This window comes from Phoca vitulina, unplaced genomic scaffold, assembly GCF_004348235.1.
Source record: "Phoca vitulina isolate PV1807 unplaced genomic scaffold, GSC_HSeal_1.0 scaffold4, whole genome shotgun sequence".
Lineage (NCBI taxonomy): Eukaryota > Metazoa > Chordata > Mammalia > Carnivora > Phocidae > Phoca > Phoca vitulina.
The window spans coordinates 80,496,915-80,520,045 of record NW_022589707.1 but is presented as its reverse complement, the minus strand read 5'-3'; the positions used below and the strand labels follow the sequence as shown (position 1 = coordinate 80,520,045).

The window sequence follows — 23,131 nt, the reverse complement described above, 5'->3', positions numbered from 1 at the left end:
AGGACGAATACTGTATGATTCTGTTTCTGTGAAACGTCCTGAATAGACAAATCCATAAAGACGGATGGATTAGTAGGTGCTGGGGCCTGGGGATGGGGAATGACAATTTATGGGATTGGGGTTTATTTGGAGGGAGATGAAAATATTTTAGAATTAGGTAGTGGTGGTGGTTGTACAATTTTGTGATTATACTAAAAACCACTGAATTTTATGGTATGTGAATCAAATCACAATATGAATAATTAAATTGTTACCAAAAAAAAAAAAAAGGACAGTTTCACATGCCAGCTGGAGCATGTTCTTACTGTGGATGGAGAAACGAGACGGGCAGTGTGGGGACGGGTGGAGAGCCTTGCCTATAAATCAGATTAACCAGCTTCCCTCCCTCAGCCGTGCCTGGCTCTGAATGGGCTGGGGCTGCCTCGAGTTTTCTCAATGCCACAGAAATCAAAGAGCCGCGGGGATGCTGGGGCTCAGCGTGTGGGCAGCAGGTTGCTCGCCTCCAGGCACTGGGCCAGCCCCACCCAGCAGGAAACACATAGGAAGAAAGCAGAGCTCCTAAGCGTGTTTTGCCTTGGTCTTAAGATTTACAAGGATCATGTTTTCCTAACCTCAAATCAGGACTGATAACTACAGTTTGTGCTCATGGGGACTGTAGGATACACCATTTTAAGTTAGGACTGTCTCCCAAGATCTAATCACAAGGCTTCGGTTTTCCTGGACACATCCCTCGAAGAAGACAAGTTTCAGACTCTTTGGGGAGTCCCAGGGAACAATTTTTTTCCTACAACTCAGGTTTCCTGGTGAAAGGTATTTCATCAGAACTGGACAGTGGTCAACCCTTATCTGTGATTTTGCTTTCAGAGATTTTCATTAGTTGCGGTCCACCACCGTCTGGAAGCAATGGTCCTCCTTCTGACATATAGTCAGAAGGTCGGCGGTACGTCGATGTCACAATGCCCAAGCCATTCACCTCATCATTCGCGTCAGCACAAGGAGAAGCGTGAGTACAGGACAATACAAGATTTTGAGAGAGGGAGACCACAGTTACATTTTAATGAGGTGCATATTGATATAATTGTTCCATAATTGTTCCATTTTATTATTAGTTATTGTTAGTAATCTCTGACTATGCCTATTTTATAAATTAAACTTTATCATAAATTTTATGTATGTATAGGAAAAAATATAGTACATCTAACGTTCGGTACTATCTGCCATTTCAGGCATCCACTGGGGGGGGTCTTGGAATGTACCCCCCACGGATGAGGGGGACTACTGTACTTTTTAGCCTGAGAGCAAATCTAGTGCAGGGCTTGGGTTGAGTGAGGTGCCTGTCACCTTTCCGGTGGCAGGGCTCAGGCTCCAGACCTAGAAAATCTGTGCGCCTTTCCTCTGGTTCCTCAAAGCCTGTTTGGAATATTGACAGGAAGTTCAGTGCAGCAGAAACACTGAGGGGTTCTCTTTACTTCCCCAACACAAATGTGACCATCATCCCCCAATAGGGACAGATGTCACAGACTAGGCATGGGGCCAGTCGCATTTGGGGGGAACTGTTGAGTGTTCTCTGAAATAGCTGGAGCTTCCACTGACCGTGTGGCTAGACCCTGCTGGGGCGCCTTATCTAACACGGAATAGGGCCTGAGAGAATTCAGGACTTCCTTCCTAGCTGAGACACACACTCATTCAAAAAGTTTCCTTATACCCACCATCCTCTACCTCTGCCACCCTGGACCAAGCCACCGACATTCGTATCTGGATTAATCCAATAGCCACTTGATTGGTCTCTACGTCCAGCCCCGTTCCCTGCCTCCCAGAAGTCTATTCTCAAATCAGCAGAGAGATGTTTGGGGTTTTTTTAAGATTGTATTTATTTATTTATTGGAGCCGGCGGGGAGGGAGAGGGCCTAGCAGATTCAGCCCAGAGCCCCCGTCAGGGCTCAATCCCATGACCCAGAGATCACCACCTGAGCGGAAACCAAGAGTCGGCCGCTTAACCAACCACGCCACCCAGGCGCCCCCAGAGAGATGCTTTTAAAACATAAATGATATCACCCCTCAAAACCCTGCAATGGCTCCCTAAAAAACAAAGTCCTTACCAGGGTCCACAAAGTCCTACGTGATGATCATACGATCCCCCGACCCCTCACCATACACGCCCCACAGACACACATTCCCAGCCTGTCCCCACAGATACATGCCCCCTCCCCCACAAACACCCCTCTGCAGTCACCTCCAGTCCTTATGCTCATCACCCTGTTCCTCCTACTGATTCTCGGCTTGCCCCTGCCTTTGTATTTCCAGCCTGGAGGCTCTTCCAGCTCCCTGTGTGGCTCTTTCCCCACTTCCAGCAATTACTTCTCCCTTACCATGGGGGCGTTCCTTGAGCACCCTCGTTAAAGGGGCCATCCCCTTCCTCCATAACTGACCCTGTTCATTTTTCTCAGTGGCATTTACCACCATTAACACTTCATGCCTAGACACATGGATTATATATATATATATATATATATATACAGATACATATGTAATATGTATAATCCATTTGTCTATCATTCCCGTGGAAATAAACGCAGACCAACCATATGAGAAAAGCGAAAGCTACTACTTATTCATAACTCACTACAGCAAGGGGGTCAGCCGTGCCACCCGAACTCTTGCAGAGACTCACAGGCAAGGAGAGGAGCAGGAAAGCTTTATGGTGCAACAGAGGGAAGGCTTCAGGTGTGGTCTGCCGGGGGTCTGTCGGCATGGGGAGCTGTCGGCGGGCTCCCTGGAGGGGGTGCATCTCGTGGGACTGGTGAGGAGTGGATATTTGGCTTTCTGTGGTTGGTCCTCATTTGGAAGTGGACATAAAGTTAGGGAAGCTGTCGTAATCCATCAAGCCCTGGCTATTCTGGGCAGATTGGCACAGACATTCTTGCTCACCTTCCGAGACTGTTACTAGACCTAGCAATCTGGCTTCCGGCGAGCCTGACTTCCAAAAGGCTGGTGTCCTGTGCTGCTCACTGTGGACCAGGGCTTGCTTTCCCGCAGGCTGTAGGTCAGAGTTCTGTTTTTATCTACGTTCCGACCGTTGTTCGTTTGTATATTCAGTCTCTCGTCCTTCACTAGGACATAAACGGTAAGAGCATTGTTTTTATTTACTGCTCTATCCCCAGAGCCTAAAATAGTGCCTGGTGCCTCGTAGGCACGCAGTGACTGTTTGCTATATCATAATGTTTGTCCAGGTCTAGTCAGAAACGCCGTGGCTCTGCCGCATGACCTGGGTAGCAAACCCCCCGCAAGCTGGCATAATTCAGTCCCAGGCTACAGATGTTTGTTGAGTGCTTGCTACATACCCAGGAGGCTCGGTCTGGGGCTGTGGTTATTCACTCAGGTTACACAGGACAAGCATTGGCTGCACATGGATTGAAGGCTGGGATTCTGAGTGCTTTCGCCTTTGCTCAAAATTTCTCTTCTCTCCCACTTTGAACTCATCTCTACTTTTGGGGTCCCGCAGGTTCCAGGTCCTGCATTATATTCAGAGACTGCTGTGGCCCATGCCTGCTTTCTCCAGCACTTACTTGCTGTGAAATGCATTTAGTCCCCACAAAGTGCCCGTGTGGTAGCTGGTTGTCTTCTTAATGAGCTGGTTATCTTCCCAGCTGGATTATTCCCTTTTAGAGCAGGAGCCGCCTCTCACCCCCAAAACAGGTGGTCTGAGTCTCTCCCCATCCCCCCACCCCTCCTATCATTGACCTTTTCCCTGAGCTCCGGATCAGATGTCTCCCTGGCCCCGGGACCCTGCCATTTTCTACACACCGAAGTCCCACCTGGCTCAGAGCTGTATGCTGGCCTGAAAGCCCAAGGCCTGGGCCCCCTACTCGGCATCTTAATTATTTTCTGAGAAGGGCTCCCCATTAAGTCTTTTGCAAAAATATTTAAATAGTTCTGAGTTATCTGTTCTTCCAGAAAGGTTTGGGTTAATTTATCTTTCAGACAGAACACTCAAGGGAAGGGGCGCCTGGGTGGCGCAGTCGATTAAGCATCCTGACTCTTGGTTTAGGCTCAGGTCATGATCTCAGGGTCGTGGGATCGAGCCCCGTGTCAGGCTCAGCACTCAGCTTGGAGTCTGCTTGGGATTCTCTCTTTCTCTCTCCCTCTGCCCCTCCTCCTGCTCTCACGCTCTCGCTCTCTCGCTCGCTCTCTCTCAAATAAATAAATAAATCTTAAAAACACACACACACACTCAAGGAACCAAGAAACGAATAGGCCAGGATGGTACGGGGAGTAGAATCTTCGGGGAGGGCTTATCAGCAGGCTAAGGTCAGCCGTAGCAGACAGAACGGAAGCTCCCCAAGGGCAGGGATTTGGGGCAGCTGTGTTTACTCATGAATCAACACCTGGCACACAGGAGATGCTCCATAAATATTTATTGAATGAATGGGAGTTATAAACACGCACATTAAGTATGAAATGAGAAACGCCAAGTTTCAGTAGCGATCCTTTTCAATATTCACTCATTTTGTCGCTTTGATTTTCTCAGCCATCACAAAGCACATTCCATAAAAAAAGGCAAACGATAGAAGTACAGATGCGAAAGAGGGCTCTGAGGAGTGAAAGTGTCCATGCCTGGTTTCTGTTCGCAAGCCGCACATGCTTGTAACACCCTGCTTCCCACGGAGCGCGACGGAAAGCTGAAACTCCGGAATTCACCACGTGGTTTCAAATCCCTCAACAACGATGGGTCCCTCTGTGGTCTAATCCCTGAACATCTCTGCCCCAATTTTATGACTCAGAAGCAGGCAACTCAAAGTTAGCTACAGAAGTCCATATGTGTTTAAGGCCTTGAAAGGGAAATGTGAGAAATTTTTCACAAGATCCGTAGCACTCCCTGGCTTTATTTTATTCAGATAACTTTTTTTTTTCCCCAAACCTGGTAAATGTTAGAAAACAAATGGCCTCAGCCCTGGACCTCAGACTTCTGATTTCCCCTCACCCAGGAACCAAATATGCAAAGGGAAGAGCAGATTTTCTCTTGGCCAAAGAACGCCTCACCTGGGGCCACTCCTGACCCCATGTCTTGGCTTCCTCCAGGCTCCCATCTTGGGGCTTGGAAGGCAAGCGGCTCTTCCTGCCCATCACCAGGGGAGAAACTGAGCCCTCAAACAGACCCTAGCCTTCGGGAAGTCCCTCCCTGTGCCTGACTTAAATCTCTTCTGGCCGAGAAGCCCAAGCCCAATTCCCTCCTGCCCTGTCATCACTGGAGAAGGGGAAACAGCTGCTCACTGCTCTCCTTTTAATCATCCTTAATGGGCTCGTAAACAGTTATTAGGTCCTCCTTCAGCCTTCTCTGAGCCTCATTTTACTTGCATTGAGGCTGAGAGCTTCTGAGGAAGGCATTTTACTCAGGGCTCCACAGACTTGTGGAGTCTTAAATGGGTAATCAGCCACTTCACCCACTTTAACCTCCACAAATGAACAGCTCTGCCTCCTTTTGCAAAATTTAAATCTATTCAAGGGAGTTCCCTGGCAACCAACCCTTATTAATAAATCACGCCTGCTCTAGGCCGGACAGGGCATTTTTTCAATGTTTCCTTCTCTTGAGAAGTCACCCTCGTGCAAAGACACACAATAAACACACAGCCCCTCCCTCGAAGTTCGGCATTTGCAGGATTGTGGGCCTGGGGAGTTCTCATCTGGCTCCCCAGCTGAGAAGGGGGTGTGTTGCTCTAATAGACTCTTGCTGGGACTTTCTTGTGGTTACTAGACTAGGAACATAGCAGCTGGAGGGGTCGGAGGCAGGACATAGAGCTAGAGCAAGACCTGCTCAGCCTCCACTAGGCACACACTGGAAAGTTCCATTTTCTGCTCCATCATGCTACCGTTTATTTTCAGTATTGTTCATGCCCACTGGGGAAAGTCCCAGTTGTATGGCTGGTTAGAGCTTCCCGTTGTGTGTCCACTCTGGGTCCTGTGGTTCCCTCCGATGGCAGGAGGTAGGGGAGGAACAGGGCACGGAGGTGGCACGGTGGGTGTTGTTTTAACTTTGAGAAAGAGTGATTTCATTTCAAGAGAAATTTTAACCAGGATGGCTAAGATGAAGGGGACCGACAACACCAAGTGTGGGCAAGGAAGTAAAGCAATTGAAACTCTCAGTCATTGCTGGTGGAAATGTACATTGGAGCCACCAGCTTTGGAATTCTCGGCCGACACCAGCAATGGCTCTGACAATTCCACTCTTAGGAATATGCTCGGAAGGAATAAGGGATTTATGCTCAGCAAAAAACCTGCACAAGAAGGTTCATAGCGATGGGATTTATAATAGTAAAATACCAGAAGCAGCCACCCAAGTGCAGAATGGATAAACAAACTGAGGCCTAGTCCTGCAATGGAAGAGGACACACAGTGGAAGAGAACTGAATTACTAATCTATAGTGCCACATGGATGAATCTCACAGATGTGATGCTGAGCAAAAGAAGCCAGACATCGGGGGACCTAGGTGGCTCAGTCGGTTAAGCATCGACTCTTGGTATCGGCCCGGTCATGATCTCAGGGTTGTGGGATCGAGACCCGAGTCTGGCTCCGAGCTCAGTGGGGAGTCTGCTTGAGATTCTCTCTCCCTCTCCCTCTGCCCCTCCCCCCTTCTCTCTCTCTAAAATAAACAAATAAATCTTAAAAAAAAAAAAAAGCCAGACACAAAAGAGCATGTTCTGTGTGATTGCACTTATATGAAATTCAGAAAAGGCAAAAACTAATCTAGGATGATCAAGATCAGAAGAGTGGCTGCCTCTGAGGGGAGCCTATTATGAGCGGAATAGCTTGGATCCATGCACTTGATTGAACGTAAGTTACACCTTCATAAAAAAAAAAAATACAAGAAGGTGTCCATTGTGTTTTCTTCTCCCCAGATGAATAACTGATTATTTATTCATCAATTTTTTTTTTTTTACTGCTCTGTTTCTTTTTAAACATTTGAGGTGACTTCTGAAGGTGTGTGGCTTTGTGTGTTCATCAGGGAAGAAACTGGAGCGGTGCTACACAAGGACAGGGGATTGAGATGAAACCCGCTGTGAGGGGAGCCCTCAGTATTTATGTCAGGAAGTCCTGAGCACTTCCTACGGAGCTTCCCAGCAGTCCACACGAAGAAGAGACATGATTCTACATCCAAAAGTTAATAGTTCATCTGATCGGAGGACAGAGACCCGAGAGAAATTTCTCCCATGCTGTCTCAGAAAAGGGCAACTATGTGTGTTTTAAACATCCCATTCGGGGCCCTGGCTCTCTGAGTCCTTCAGCCCATGTTTTCACCCCTGATGCTCCCACCCCTGCCCTCATGGGAACTAGGGCGAGGCAGTCTCCCAGAGACACTCAAGGCCCCTCCCCCTTGCTGCGATGTGGGGCCTGCACCCAGATACCTGTTATTTTCCCGGGTGCGGTTTGGGGGAAGCCCTGCTTGTGAGGACTGGGTTTCTGCTCTTTGGGGTGCCCGGCTTGCCATCCTGGTTTCTGGAATGGGGGCGTCCTCAGCCGGAGCTTTGCCGCTCAGCCCATCTCGCTCACCGGTGCTCCTCGGTGGCCTGGCCCCTTCCCCAGCGACAGCTCTACTCGGAGCAGTTCTCTGGGGGTCTGGCTCTTTCCATCTTGGCATTTGGGTTGAGGGATCTTTCCACTTTCTGGCTCCTGTGTTTGAGTTGAATTCATATACTGCCCCAGTAACTAGGAGAAAAAACATATAACCACCATATAAATGAGAGAATTCAAATGTTCTCCTCCCCCATCTCTACCTGGCTCCTTTCTTACCCCAGGGAAAGAGGAAAGACACTAGAAGGGGTGAGTCATGGAGAGAGGAAGCAGGCTCATGAATGGCACAATCTTCACCAGCCTGCCCTTCCTATGAGCTTTAGGACTCTGACCACAGAGGTAGCAAATATCATGCCTCCCTGGATAGAAAGACTTCAGACAGGCTCTCGGTTGCAAGATTAGAAAGCCACATAAATCTTGAATTCCATGTCCGCTTTGGATAAATTTGGTTCAGTTTCTAATGGGGTTACCCATTATGTTCTGATTTTTTTTAAAGATTTTATTTATTTTTTTGAGAGACACAGAGCAAGAGAGCCTGAGCTGGGGGGGGGGCAGAGGGAGAAGCAAGCTCCCCACTGAGCAGGGAGCCCGATGCAGGGCTCGATCCCAGGACCCTGGGATCATGACCTGAGCAGAAGGCAGACGCTTCATGGACTGAGCCCCCCAGGCGCCCCTGATGGGTTTGTTTTAAAAGCCCCCTGAATTCCAGACACAAGAAGGAAGCCATGGAGTAGGGAGGAAAGGACTCTGATTTTTACATATGTTAGGTTAGCGGAGATTCGTGGACACAGACACGAAGCTTCTGTGGAGATGGTGCAAGAGAGCCATGTGACTGAGCCAGAGCAGCGGGCACTAATCGGTGCGCTCGTTCACATCAGTGCAGTTGGCTCCTCTCTTCCTTTTTTCCATCTCTCAGCACATGAATGTCGATGACAGCCTTGGTCCTTCCGGGCTTTTACCCCAGAAGATGGAGTCTCAGGCGATCCCCTGCTCTTGCTATGAGTGGCCTCTCGGCAGAAGATCCCACCAGCACTTATGCTAATGTGGGCACATTATGGTAACAAGTACCTAATAATAGAGGGAAATTTAATTCCGGCAGCGGCAGCAGCCTCTCCTGGAGAGGAGCCACCCTTCCGAGAAGGACCGAGCCACTTGCATGTGAGGATGGCAGGGAGCCAGCACACTTGCCTCCCGAGTTTGGTTTCCTTCCCTTTATTCACATCTATAATTGAGCCTTTGTAAGTGGAGGGATGTGTGTAAAGGAGCTAAATTTGGAGCTGATTTCATGGGGGTGAGGGGAGCTCTGGAGGCCAGCTTTACCTTATGTTCATCTTGCCGACCAAGAAGAAATTCTTGGCCCTGATCTAGGGGAAAAGGGCCAAGCCTGCCATTTCTCCATCTCTCTCACTACCAATAGGGTGGTGTTAGAAGCATTCAGAAAGGACTGGGGGAGGAGGTTGAGCTCCAAAGGGCAGGCAGAATGCACCAGTCTCCTGAGTTGGTTTGCGATTTAGGAAGGGAGGCTAGCGAGGGCGGGAGGCTTTAGGTGGAAATCCGCTGAGGCCTTACACGTGGTCAGATGCTTGAGCATCTGCCAGCTCAGAGGTGATCTCCCCCGGGATGAGAGCGGAAGGGTCAGGCAACACCCTCAAACGGAGGGACAAACTGAGTTAAGGGCAGGACCTTGGATAGGGTCCTCCGTGACTCTACCCACCTGGAATATGAAAAACACCTTTTGGATGGACGGCACTGCCACTTAATTACCTGGGTCGATGGCTTCTCCATCAAAGACAGAGTTCATCTGAATTGTTTCCTAAGGAGGAAAAGAGACAGCTTCAAGCACAACCCTGCACGCCTCCCGCCCTGCCAGGCCGCTCATCCTCACAGCCTGCTGCGTTCCTTACCCAGGGCCTTCTTGACCCTTGTCTACTCGCTAGGCACCGTGCTAGGTGCTGGGGACACAGTGGTGAACACGACAGGTGTGGGGGCTGCCTGCACAACGCTTGTAGTCAGTGGGCGCCCCTGCCCACAGGTGCATGACATAGAGTGCTAAGGTGGACGTGGGACTCTGGCATGCGCGGGGCCCAGGAGGGCCAGGAGGACATCTAATCCAGCTTGGGAGGCAGGAAAGCATCCCAAGTAAATGCTGTCTAAGCTGCACAGAAAGAAGAGCAGAAATGCCACACAACCCTGGCTGAGACCTCCTTTGCCTAAGTGGGATCTGTCAGGCAGGCGGGCGTGGCAGGCAGAGAGAAGCACTCACGTGCTCCCACCCGTGGCCTCTGGCCGTGTCCCCTTGCCCAGGCCAACACAGTGTTGCATCTGGGCCTGGCCTGACTCCCCTACGCCCGGTGCTCCAGCTCCCCTCCTTCCCCTGTTCTTTGTGCCACCCTCTGGGGACCTGACCTCCGTCCCCAGGGAAACACCCCCTTCTCTCACAAGGTGCCCTCTGGAGGTGCCCTTCTTTAGCATGCTAATGAGGATGATGTTTGGAGTCTAGGGGGTTCTAATCACACCAGCCATCATCTACGCACTGACCCACGGCTCCCCAACTCCCACGACAGAGGAAATGGAGACCATATGGGTTTTATCCATTTGAACAGTTCAGCAGCTACACTTTTTATGGTCATGGGGATTTACTTATTTAATTAATTTAATACATATTTCTAAGGTGCTCTCTGAGTGGTATCACCAAGGGGACTTGCCTTAGACACTAAGACTAAGGAGATAAGAGATCCCCCTTTCCTCCCGAGTGTAGACAGGCCTGTCCGGATAAGCACTTAGGTGACGGACCTGAAGCAGAAATTCTAGAGCACTGGATAGTGTTTGTCATTGTGCATATCATTCCCCCCATTTATGGGTCTTGGATCATAACAGAATCTTATTATCAGGGGGTGAGGGAGACTGGAGGGGTCACCTTCAAGTTCTGTCACTTCCCAGTGGGCAGATCAGGTTCAGTAAAGAAAAACAAGGAAGTAAGGGTGGGGGGCAGTGGGGAGACTCTCCAGCTATCTTGTAACACTTGGCATTTGCGTGACTCTTAACAGTTCTCAAGGTAGTTCCTCACCTGCGACCCCGGGGCACGTGTTCTCACTCCCATTTTACAGATGAGGAATCTAAAGCTTAAAGAGGCTGAGGGAGTCTGCAAGGTCATACGGCCAAGTGGGCCAGAGCCCACCCCTGGACCAAGCTGTGCCCCGTCTCCCTTGCTTTTCCGCAAGGTTGTGGAACGGTGAAGAAAAAATAAATATCACCGAAGGCTGAGGCTCCATTTCTGGTCTTTAAGGCAACTCACTCTCCTGGAGAGCTGGTGTAGATAATAAACACCACTATTCAATATTTATGAAATCCACTTCTTCTGCAAATATATCAGCAGACATGTTCAGTGGAGGGAACAAATTCTATCAGGAGCTCGTCACACAGCAATCTGTTCCAGTGGCCAAATACAAGCGTCTCCCTGAATGATAAACACTCCCACGAGGCTGTGGCAGGGTCTGCCTGAGAGGGGCGGGGAGTGGCCCACCACACGTCACCCAAGCCAGGTGCCCCGCGGCCACCACACTTACCACCAAAACCTCTGGCTTTGTAGTCTTCGTCTCTGCAGGGAATAGAACAGATAGAAGTGAAGCTCCTTGGACACTAAATTGACCTTGAAATTCTACCTCCACAATGGGATTTCTCTTAAACAGGCTTTGAACTTAGTATTGCAGACACGACGAGGAATTCTCTGCAGAAATGTTTATTGACAGTTTTCTACCTTCCAGAAAAATACACACCCACACACATGCACACACATAATAATAATATACAGAATTTGTTTTTGAATGTTACTCTTTTCCCAATTTATTGCTATTACTGGACCTGGGTAATTAGCTTTTTACTGAAAGATAAGAAAGACCCAGTTGATACATTTGTTCATAATGTGAGGATTCTTTGAATCCATTCCCTATGCCCTTTTGAAAAGTAACTAGGGTGGGTGACAGTCTGTGAAGACCTCATTAAAATCATTTCATTTGATATGATCAATAACCATTACAATCAAATTTCTAACCCTGCTTAGTGCCTTGTGCATATCAGCTACGCACGCCTATGGATTGAGTGATTAAAGCAATCTTTTTTTGGGCGCCTGGGTGGCTCAGTCTGTTAAGCAACTGCCTTCAGCTCAGGTCATGATCCTGGAGTCCCAGGATCGGGTCCCACATCAGGCTCCCTGCTCAGTGGGGAGTCTGCTTCGCCTCTGACCCTACCCCCTCTCTACCCTCTCTCTCTCTCACTCTCTGTCTCTCAAAGAAGTAAATACAATCTTTAAAAAAAAAAAAAAAAAGCCATCTTTTTTTTTTTTTTTAAACACGCTTTCCAATCCTCTGTCCCATCTCTCCCCATAGCTTGGATTCCCCTTGAAGCAGCAACTTTCCAGGCTTGGGTCTGTCATCCCCTTAGGCTTGGCGTCCTTATTCAGATGGGAATTTGCTCAACTCACCAGCGCCTCAACTCTCCCTGCCCATCTGACTGCACCCCACCCCCCTTTCCGACTTGCCTGACCCAAATAACTTGTGAAAATGATCAAATCCGTTACGATCTGAGAATAAAGTGTCATTTGTTCTTGCAAAAGAGGCATGTGTCCAATACAGAGCATTCTCTGTCCTCGGGAGCGGTCCCACCCCTCCACACACAGCAGCAAGTAGATACTGTCTGTGTTTCACTCCTGGGGAATTCGTCACTCCTGGCCCGCTTGGCGGGGAACAGACCTCTAGGTGCCTCAGTTCAGCTGGCTGGAGGCAAGTCTGGGTAGAGAACAGGCAGGACTCAGAGGAGAGATCTGAGCGCCTAATGGCACCATGTGCCTTGCCCTTTCCTTTCTCCGGCTACATCTGACCTCTCATTTCAGCCACAGAAGATGCGACTGAAAACACACTGAGGCAGAACTGCACCCCGATTCTCTGCTGAGTTGGAACCCTTTTATTTAGTACAAGAGAGCAAGCAAAATCCAACAACAGTGACAGCCACAAACAAAGGGAATAGGCATGGTACATACCTCCTTTCTTCACCCTGTGGGGAAAAACAAGAGATGGGCAAGAATTAACCTGAAAGTATTCTGCTCTGGTTCACATATAATAACTTGGAGCCTTGGGGCAACTGTGTTCCTTGGGATTCAGGGATTGATTAAAAGAGGGGCCAGGCTTGGGGACTAAAATGAAGGCTGGGCTCCCACCCCTGCTCCAAACACAGCAGTTCCAGCCCTGTTGGTGTGGGACTTAAGAGGTTCTAGGAGTTTGATAAGTTTGAAAACTATCGGCTTATAGAACTTGAGGGAATGTATTTTCTCTGACAGCACAGGTGAGGGCATGACCAGCGGGTCTGGCAATTCTTCCCGCCTCCCTTTTCTCCCCAGTAGCCACCTTGAGCAGAAGGCTTGGCTCACAGCAGGAAGCTTCAAGGGCTGGCAGCTAAACCCCGTTTTCCTATAACAGGAAGACCTGGTCTTGGATGCTAAGCCCCTTCCCAGGACAACCTTGGGTTCCATAATTCTGTGACTCTGATTTTCTTCTTTGCTGTTGGACAAATGTTGGCTGCCATATGGTACACCTGATTTCCAGAGAGGCCAGGCCTGAGCCTGTTATTACTAGCTAGTTTTTCTTTTTTAAGTCAACCATGTTGGAAACGATTAATATTTTGGATGTAAGTTAAGGCAACCAAGTTCAAGGTACACAGAACCATAAACTGCTTGAGAGTTGCAGTGTCTAGTGGATGACTGCCTGTAAGAACTTCTGGCCAAACCCCATTACGGAGCACCACCATCCTTACAAGCTTAAGTGTCACTCTTTTGGAACCAATTTTTTCTTCCAAATCAATTTGTGAGTAGAGCCCAAACAAAAATGCCTCTTTTAATTTCAGCAGATGCTCACGGATTTCTTACCTTGAAGTCAAGGTTGCCAATAGCAACAAACTTCCCCAATAAATATGGCAAAATGCAATGCACATCTTTATGCTAATGCCTTATACTTTTGTAGAGTCTTTTCATCCACAGATTTTAAGTTATTTGACAGTACTAGTTAATCTTCAAAACACCTTTAAAAGGTATAGGAAGTCTCATCACTCCCTCGTGGTGCCAAAACTCAGGTTCCAACATCCCGAGATACTTGAGCATAGAGCTAAACTTGGAACCTAGAATCCTGAGCTCACGGGGACTCAGCCACAAAAAAATAATGCAACAAGACTCAACAAACACTATATTAAGCATTTACTCAACATCAGGAACACTGCTAAGTGCTTCCTTTGCCTTTGTCATTTGACTGTTTACTTTTCAAATAAGGAATTGAGATTCACAAAGGTCGCCATTTGCCTGAGGCCATATGGAAAATGGTGAGCCCAGAGCCGAAACAGGCCTTGTCTCTCTCCAAAGCCCCAGGATCAGAACCATCATGCTGTCATGGGGGGAGCTTCTGAGACTCGAGAAACTGGGTCTAGAGAAGCTTGGAACAATGAAGCGCTCTCTCCATTTCACTCCGGTGTCTCACTTCCACGGAGTACATGGTAAGAGCACGTGAGTGAGCAGGAGGGAACAGGAGGGAGGGGAAACAGGCCTCTGCTTCCAGCCCTGGGGAGTGAAAGATTGGGGTCACATGCAAAAGAACAATGATGATTTAGTCACACAAAAGCCCAGTGAGTCACTGGAGCCAAAAGCTTAATTCCCTTAGCAGTTTTCTGTGCTTTCTCTAATTCCCTCCCATCCTTTAAATATTCTACAAATACCAGCACAGTATATCCTATCACTACTCACAACCAGGCTTTTTTTCTTCTGAGTCTTTTATCCAGGGCAAGTTCACCGGAGGAGGAAGCCCCATTTCACTGAGGATGTTTCAAGGACAGGGCAGGTGCCAGGAAAACCAGGCCCATTGGTGACGCAGAGGGTACCAGGACCCTAGGGGAGCCATCCCCCCACTGACTTCTCCTTCCTTCACTCCAGGCTCCTTCTCTGCCCTGGAGAGAAATCCTAATTCCTTCCATTCCCTCTCCTGACATCACTGGTAACAGTGGCCTAAAGGAAGTGGTGGAAAGGGCCCAGCCCACCGACAACTTACGGAAGTTTCTTGGGCTTCCCAGTCTTGTGGGGACAGTGTCTGTGGATGGCTTTGGCCAACAGGACGAACAGGGATCCCAGGAGGCCCAGAAGCAATATGGAGCCCAAAGTGATGACAAAAGGCACATACCACGCTGATGGAGAATAAACGTTTTTTCTCAGGACCTGGTAGATGACCCTGGGCTTGAATGACAGAGAGGGGGGCGGGTGAGCCATTTTTGACATCAGCACTCTCTCGCGTCAAGTGTTGGTTCTGCTCTTTGTTCTTGCTCTACACACGGGGGCATCCATGTGCTCACAGTTCTTGCTGCTTCAACCCATCAGCTTATTTATAGTCTTTCCAAGCACCCAGGAGATCAAAACCCAGAAAATTTAGGGAACTGAAAGCAACTCCAGGCCTATTTTTACTCTTTCTTCCCCTTCCCAAACGCTAAAAATCCCATTGGCTTTTTTCCCTGCCAAATCATGGCATAACCCTGGGACGAATATAGCCATTGTCTCTCACTGGGAAGGCATGCGCCACGACAGCTATTCTTTAACACTTCATAGGCTTTGCAGTGTCCCCTCGCAGCAAGCTGCACGGCCGGCTCGCACAGGGCTGACGCACAGCGGAACCTCAAGCTTGGCACTTGCTTCCTGGAGAAGAAGACTGTACCAAACAAGGTATGGAGATTTGGGGGCTGGAGACGTCACCGTCAGGTCATGTAAGCCCCAGTAAGGTGGCAGCTCCTTACTCAAGGGAGCCTACTGGCTCCTACCACGAGTGAAAGCCCTTAAGATCATCTTATGCCTCCGTTCATTGGGGTAATATTGACTCCAGCACATGGGAGATGAACACGGACCAGCTCATGGTAGGACTCGGACAAACGGAATTTGACCACCGGTCACAGGTAGCTAAGGTTCTGAAGACTTCTCCTCTAGCACACTGCACGTGTGGGGCTGCCTACTAAGGGCACAACTTTCCCTAGGAGCAGGAGGAAAGGGGGCAAAAGAGTTAGAGTCCCTCCCAGGAGCAGGAGGAGATAATCCTATTGTCAGACTCCGAGACTCTCTCCCTTCCTTCATCACACTGGTTTTATGGGCACCTGCTTGTTTGCTTCCTACTATCTACTACAATCTGTAGTTAATGAATGAATTTGGATACCTGTTTGTCATCTGTCTCCCTCTCTAGATCAGCAGCTCTCAAACTTTAGAGCACATCAGAATCCCCTTGGAGGCTTATTAAAAACACAGATTACTGGGTCCCACTCCCAGAGCTTCTGATCCAGTAGTTCTGGGGATGTGGCTGAGGACTCCAGGTTCCAGTATCTTTCCCTGGAGGTCATGGTGATGATCACAACTTCAATATTCTGGGGCGGGTCTAAGAATTTGCATTTCTAACAGGTGTCCAGGTGGTGCTGTTGCTGATGGTCTGGGGATCACTGACTTACTGGAAGCTCCATGACAGCAGAGATCATTTTTGGCTTGTTCACCAAAGAGCTTGGCATATTATAGGTATTCAGTCGGTATTTGTAGGTTGAACCAATGAATTTTTTTGGAGTGGGGGTGGGGAGTAGGGTACAGATTGGTGCATAGGGACTCTTCAAAAGAAGTGGAGAAGAGCATAAAAGCAGCTACCTGCCTTCATGGACATTGACTTGCAACGGCTCTTACGAGCAAGCACAGAAGGGGTTGTGAAGGAAGCTGCTGGCCACACGCCCATGAAAATTGGCTCCTGCACCACAAGCACCACGCGTGGTCAATACCTGATCTATCACAAGTCAGTGCAGAAATGCACATTCTTCTTTAGCAACATAGGGAAAGCTAGTGGTTCTACAAATCCAAGGTCTCATTCAGATCTTTGTCTACCACCCAGTGACTACTCCAGTCCAGCCCATAGTTGGCATTCCTGGCAACATCCTAACACCTCAACTCTTTTCAGCCCATCCTATATTTCTCCTGGGTCAAGGGGGTCCATCGATGTACATCACGAGGGGTGTATCTGGGTAGTCCAGGTCCCAAAGCCCTTACCCTGGCGGTTGTGGTGACAACTGTGGTGGGGTGAGGAATGACGCTAATACTCAGCGTTACCGTCCCTGTTTCAACGTGAGCCTGAGCTTTCTTCCTGCCAGACAGCAAGTTGTCATCAGTTATGTAGACAAGTAGTTTGTAGTCCCAGATCTTGTCAAGCCCACTGGCATAGTCGAAGCCTGTCGCAAGGAGCAGACTTGTAACGTTGGACCCAGCGTTGGGAGAGAAGGTGAAATGACTGTTGATGTTGCCTAAATGCGACGTGATACAAGGATTTGGGGAAAAGAAAGAAAAGAGAGTGAGAAAGGGGTTTAGAAGAAAACTTCATTCCATCATTTCCTCAAACATCCACGCCTCAGGTGTCGACCGTGTTTCTGACACACCAGCACTAGGTCGGTGATAGGCTATGGGCCGAATTCACTCCATTGCCTTTGGTGGAACCTGGCTGGCCACCCTGGTGGCCACACCGGTGGTGCCTCCTGGCCCGGCCTGGGTCGCAGTCCCAGGTCCTCCCGCATCCACCCCATACCCGCCTCCCCCACAGCTGGGTTGGGGCTCAAGGCTCACAGCTTCGAGTGCCCGGGGCAGAAAAGCTGCCACCCAAGCCGTCCTTGCTCAGTCCTCTGGTGGCTCCAGACTCATCACCAACGGCAAACCAGTAAATGGAGCAGGAGACGATGCAGTTTGTACTCCCTTAGCAGCGAAGAGCTCCATAAAGGCCTGAGGGTTCCCCGTATGGATTCTTTCCATCTTTGGCAACTGCCGTGTGGAGGCAGTCCCTGCCCCTGGGTTTTGCGACACCGCCTGCTCGAGGCTCCCTACCGACAGAGTTCCCGCTCCGCCAGGGCTCAGCGGGCAGCCAAGATGGATTTTTACTCTTTCACATGGAATTGCTCTGCTTGTTTGGGTTTCAATCTCTGGCCCCAGCACTTCATTAGATGAGCTATTTTGGTCTCATTTCCATTGAGGGTGCTCTTTTTTCCCCCCCACAGTGGTATAAAGAGAGAAGGTGAATGGAGTAGAAGAGAATTCCTGAGGACACGTTTCAAAATGCATTTAATCTATTTAATCTATTATTATCCAGAGAGAAGACTGGGATTCCCCGCCCCCACTACAAGCTGGCAGGAAAAGAGGTGGTTGAGGAGGGGGACCAAAAAAAATTTAAACTACACTAATATGGTTTATGCACCATGATGGGTGGGAATTGTGGAGGGTGGGGGGTGCCATCCGTGGGGTTCACTGTTCCTTGGGCCTTTGGCAACCACGGATGGGAGTCTGGGAAGACTTAAGTGAGACGGGGAAGCCAAAGAACTCGGAGGCACAGGGCCATTACATTCCTCAACCTTGCTTCCCTCATTCAAAATACCCCCTGACAGACACACACACACACACACACACACACACACACACACTGTGCTCCAATCAGTGTATGAGCACAGACCCCCTTCTCCCTAAACAGCTGCTAAGGCCTCTAACACCAAGAGCCCTTGGAAACCGTGTACCTGGGCCCATGGAGTAACGAAACGACCTGGGGCTGGAATCAAGGTCGGTACACGTCAGCTTGAAATTTTGAATGTTTGTGCCAATTTTCAGATCCATGGGGATGGCCAAGAAATAAGAGTTTGGGGTACAAATTGGCTTTTCATCATTTTCTTCAAGGATGTTCACAGTTACCTAGAACAGCAAGAAGGTGGTCATGGTTAACAGCTAAAGCTCACGGAGAACTTACTGTGTGCCAGGCACTGGGCTGGGTGCTTTTGGTGGTCCAGCTCATGGAACCTCCCCTGAGCTAGATGATATGATTATTCCCATTCTCCAGATGAGGAAACTGAGGCTTAGGGAGATTAAGTAGTGGACCTCAGGCCGTTCCATTTGGTGAGCGGCACAGTTCAGGCGATTTGAACTCAGGTCTGTCCTACTCCAAGTCCTGGGCTATTAACCTCTGTTGTGTGTGTGTGTGTGTGCTTATGTGCATAATATATATATACACATTCACATACCACCCCCCACATGCATCTAGAAGCATGGGCTCATCCCCACATGATGCGGAGTTGTTTTTCCAGTAATGAAGACGAATTTACGGTGACCCCCTATAGTTCCTTGCCCATCGCCCTTGCAGATTGGAAGTTCTGTCTTTAACTCTGGAATATAGAACAATGGTTCTCAGCTCTGGCTCCACTTTGTAGGCCCACTCCAGACCAGATGAACTGGACTCTCAGGAGGGTGGGGCCCAGGCACTTTTGTAAGAGTTCTCCAGCTGATTCTAATATGCAGCCAGGGTTGAGAACGACCAGGATAGAAGGAGTTGACCTGGCTAAGCTGGGATCTCATCTGTGACCTGGCCTATGGGCACTTTACGAAGCCGGTGGCCCTAAGCTGCCAGGAGCAGAAGCTAGCCTCTTCTGTTTCATCGTCGTCTTTTATGCTTGGTGAATTGAAGTACGGACTGGGACGCCTGCCAGCATGGAATCATAGAATGTCAGCCCTGGAAGGGACTTACGTGATCATCACCCTTTTTAAAGGCTTATGAATTTTGAGTCGTGTTCATTCTACCTTTGAAATTTGGGGATTTCAGCTATTTCTGAGCCCGGGAATAAATTGAAATGTTCACTCCAGTTAGCTCCCAGAGTGGAGTCCATTCATTTTTCTCAAAAACCCAGCCTAACAAACACGACAATTATCTTCAGCTTAGCACGTCTTTTGCTCAGCTAGCAATGTCGAGCCTCGCACATCATTAGAAACATGTCCTATTAATTCAAAGCCAGTCATCAGAGGAACTGGACTGTTCAGGCGATGGGTTATCAGGTGACTCTCCATTTAAGAGAGAGAGAAATTGGGACACAAAGATAAGCGTTGCTCAGACCCCCTTGGAAAATTGGGATTAAAGTTGAGACATGAACTCCGTCTCCGGATTGAACCAGTCGTTCTCCGTATCACACGGGGCCGCCTGGCACTGGCCAACAGTTCATTTTGCCTTATGCTCCTTCACTTTATTAATGGGAAAGACCAAGAAATAGTTCCGTCTTTGCGGCCATCATATTATCTCCAGATAATCATAACCATGGACAGCACAACCCTATTAAACCCTCGTTACTCAAAGTGTGGCCTCAGACCAGCTGCATCAGCACCACTTGGAAGTGTGTTAGAAATGCAGATTCCGAGACCCACTCAGACCTGCCGACTCAGCATCTACATTTAACCAGATGCGCAACACCATGGTTGAGAAGCAGCAGGCCACATCATGTGAAGGTCTACCCTATCTGATGTGATTCGGGAGGGGTAGAAACATGGCGAAACTACGCATAGCGACAAAACCACACCACTCTTCTGGAAGCATGCATCTCACCGCTAGCCCACTGCCAAAGTGAAGGGAGATCTAAAGGGTAACAGGGGGAAGCCGGCTGCGCAGAGTGGTCATCAATGTTGGCACACCTCCCAGCCACCCACGAACTTGGGCCTACAGATGCCAATCTTTATTTCCAAGGCTCTGCTAGCTGTGTCCAAGTGTGCCGTCCTGGACACCACTAGTCATTCCCCTTACATCTGCGGGATGGGCCCTGTTAAGATTCCTTATTGCTACAGCCACATCTGGAAGGTGCCAGAAAGATCCTAAGTCAACCGGTCGGGCTGGTGTGAACACACCCAAGGCCCCACTCACAGTGACTGAGCTGCTGTCCTCGCCATTGGTGGCCTGGATTCTGAGAATATAGATGGGGGTTGTTTCGTAGTCTGCTCTTGTCACCAGCTGGAGTTCTCCCGTCTGGGGATTGATCCAAAATATGTTTGGGTACTGGAGGCTGGCTCCTCCCGTGGAGATGGAGTACACGATGCTGCTCTGGGGGGAGTCTTTATCGGTGGCATGCACTACTCCCACCCGGGTTCGAGCTGGAAGAATAAAGTACCTGAGATTAGTCCTGCTTTGGGGGAGGGGCGGGAGGGGAGACTCCAGGAGCGCACATTCCCGTCACCATGGGCAGAAGGACTTTTGGAGGTCTCTTTGCTGCTCATACACTGTATGTTTTATGTCTTCAAGTCTATTAAAATCAAATTGTGCTAATGAGCATGCACCGGGTAACTGGCCCTATGATCCAAGCCATAGAGTAAGGCATTAAAGACAATTCATGCCTTTATATAGACTCCAAGCACGCCAATTATGTGCTCATATTACGTGATCATAAGCAACACTGCAAAGAACATCCTCACACATACTTGGTTCGCAGCAGTGTTGTCTGAATGTCTTTTGTCTCTTTCAAATTTTCTGTTATGAGCGTGAATTACTCTTACAAACAAGATGAAAAATAAACAGTTTTTGAAAGGGTTTAGCAACCGATGATCAGAGTATAGAATTTTATTTTTTTAAAGATTTTATTCATTTATTTGAGAGAGAGAGAATGAGAGATAGAGAGCACGAGAGGGAAGAGGGTCAGAGGGAGAAGCAGACTCCCCGCTGAGCAGGGAGCCCGATGTGGGACTTGATTCCGGGACTCCAGGATCATGACCTGAGCTGAAGGCAGACGCTTAACCAACTGAGCCACCCAGGCGCCCTAGAATTTTTTTTTTTTTAAGATTTTATTTATTTATTTGAGAGAGAGAGCTAGAGAGCACAAGGGAGGGGGAGAAAGAGAAGCAGGCTCCCCGCGGAGCAGGGAGCCCAACGTGGGGCTCGATCCCAGGACCCTGGGATCATGACCTGAGCCGAAGGCAGACACTTAACCAACCGAGCCACCCAGGCGTCCCTAGAGTATAGAATTTTAAAGACTGCTCCATTTTGCTTATTTTACAAAGCTTGTTGGTGGGGCTGCTGGAGTTCTGGCTGGCTTGTTCTGTGGCTCTTTCTCATACATTGCACTCCTCAAGGGCAGAAACCTCTCATTTAACTGTATAGCTCCAGCGCCAAGTGCTTGACCCACAGTAGGTGATCGATAATCATAATAAGATATGTGAGGAATAAGAAGCTTGCTTATTCTTAAAATGCCTGCTGCATTTGTGCATCCGTATACCTGGATGAGGTATAAGGAATTAAAAGCATTCTCTTCAGAGCATTTTTGCCCTTTGTTTAAAACTTAACGCCAGGAAATGGAGACCATCCTCAAGACAGAAACTAATATGGAGAGGAGATCATTTTAGAGGGAGTGTTTGGGTTGGTTGGTTGGTTGGTTGGCTAAATAGAGAAGAAGAGGAAGTATCCATGAGTTAAGGATCAAAAGTGGGACTGAATGGGATTATACTAGAGTTAAGGGTCCCACCTTGAAGTCAGGGGAGTTGGGGAGAAGCTGAAGCTGAAAGAGAGGAAGAACCCGCAGAAATGGAGATGTGAACAGAGGGCACAAAAGAGTCCTCCAGGGAATCCTGTTACGGGCGAGAAAATGTCTTTATTTTGTTTTTAAATGAAGGAAATCTACAAATGGGAAAGCTCTTCTCTATTTTTAAATTTCCATTGTCTGCGCGAGCGGGATAAAAATCACAGTGGAGACCGAGGGAAAACTTAGGCCACAAAAAGGAAAGATGAGCGGAATCAGGCACACAGACAAGGAAGCAATCAGGGGTTCGGAGAAACGCAGCTTAAACAATAGTTTTCCAAAATCTAGGTTTCACCTGAAGAGCTCCTCAGCAGTGAGGACAATTTAAAAAGAAATAAGAGATGCAATAAACACGAATGAGCTGTGAGTTGCCGTGCACAACACCACTCAGGGCCCCTGAGCTGAAGGCGGTTTCTGCTCCGTGGAATGAAGGAGTCCATCAGGAGCCCTGGGATCTGTGTCCTGTCGGCTCCTTACCTGGCCTTAATTCTGACACCTCAAATACGTAGGATGGCCTGTCAAAGGCAAGAGGAAACTCATTTTCGGGCTTTGTGAAGATATAAATGTAGATGTTGTCTGAAAGCAGAGACAGAAAAAAAAATTAAATTGCAACACCCCCCTCTCACACATGTGTTTATTCACCATTTTTAAAGCACCTGCCGTGTCCCAGGCTCTGTGCAAAATGGAGGAAATACAAGGTGAAGAAGACCTAGTGGGTCCTGCCTTTGCGATGCTTACTTAGAGTAGTTAATTGCCTTTGGCTTAACATGTGTACACGTCACTGCGGATGCTGGAGGAAGTGCAAGAAGCTGGCTCATAGGGATATTTAGAGTTCAAACAAACGGGCCAGGGTGGAGCAGGGGTGCAGGGGGGTGGGGTGGTTCTGGGCATGTGCGAGGATACCGAGTTAGAGAACTACATGACTGTCTCAGGGAAACTGCAGTTTGGAAAAAGGGAAGCTTAGAGATGGGCAACCAGAGCTGACGCCAGAGAGTTAGGCAGGGGCCAGAGATGAAAGTCCTTGTGTGCTAAGCCAGAGTTTGAACTTGAACTGACAGCTATGGGGAGACACATGGAGGGCTTTCAGCGAAGAAGTAATATAATGCTATTTGCATTTCCTGAAAATCACTGTCAGAATGTGGAGGGTGCACTGGAAAGGGGCAAGACAAAAGC

At 48.7% G+C, this 23,131-nt stretch overlaps 1 protein-coding gene across 1 annotated transcript in view; it reads right to left on the bottom strand.

Moving 5' to 3' along the window:
- Nucleotides 1–7,404: 7,404 nt before the first annotated feature.
- The window catches only part of CDHR3 (cadherin related family member 3), a 59,546-nt gene continuing 43,819 nt past the window's right edge, over nt 7,405–23,131 (bottom strand). Inside the window, 10 exon segments of the mRNA XM_032401287.1 lie at nt 7,405–7,502; nt 7,505–7,702; nt 9,332–9,380; nt 11,134–11,165; nt 12,603–12,616; nt 14,650–14,831; nt 16,659–16,909; nt 18,161–18,332; nt 20,317–20,543; nt 22,436–22,534. Of these exon segments, the coding sequence (XP_032257178.1) occupies nt 7,405–7,502; nt 7,505–7,702; nt 9,332–9,380; nt 11,134–11,165; nt 12,603–12,616; nt 14,650–14,831; nt 16,659–16,909; nt 18,161–18,332; nt 20,317–20,543; nt 22,436–22,534 (1,322 nt within the window).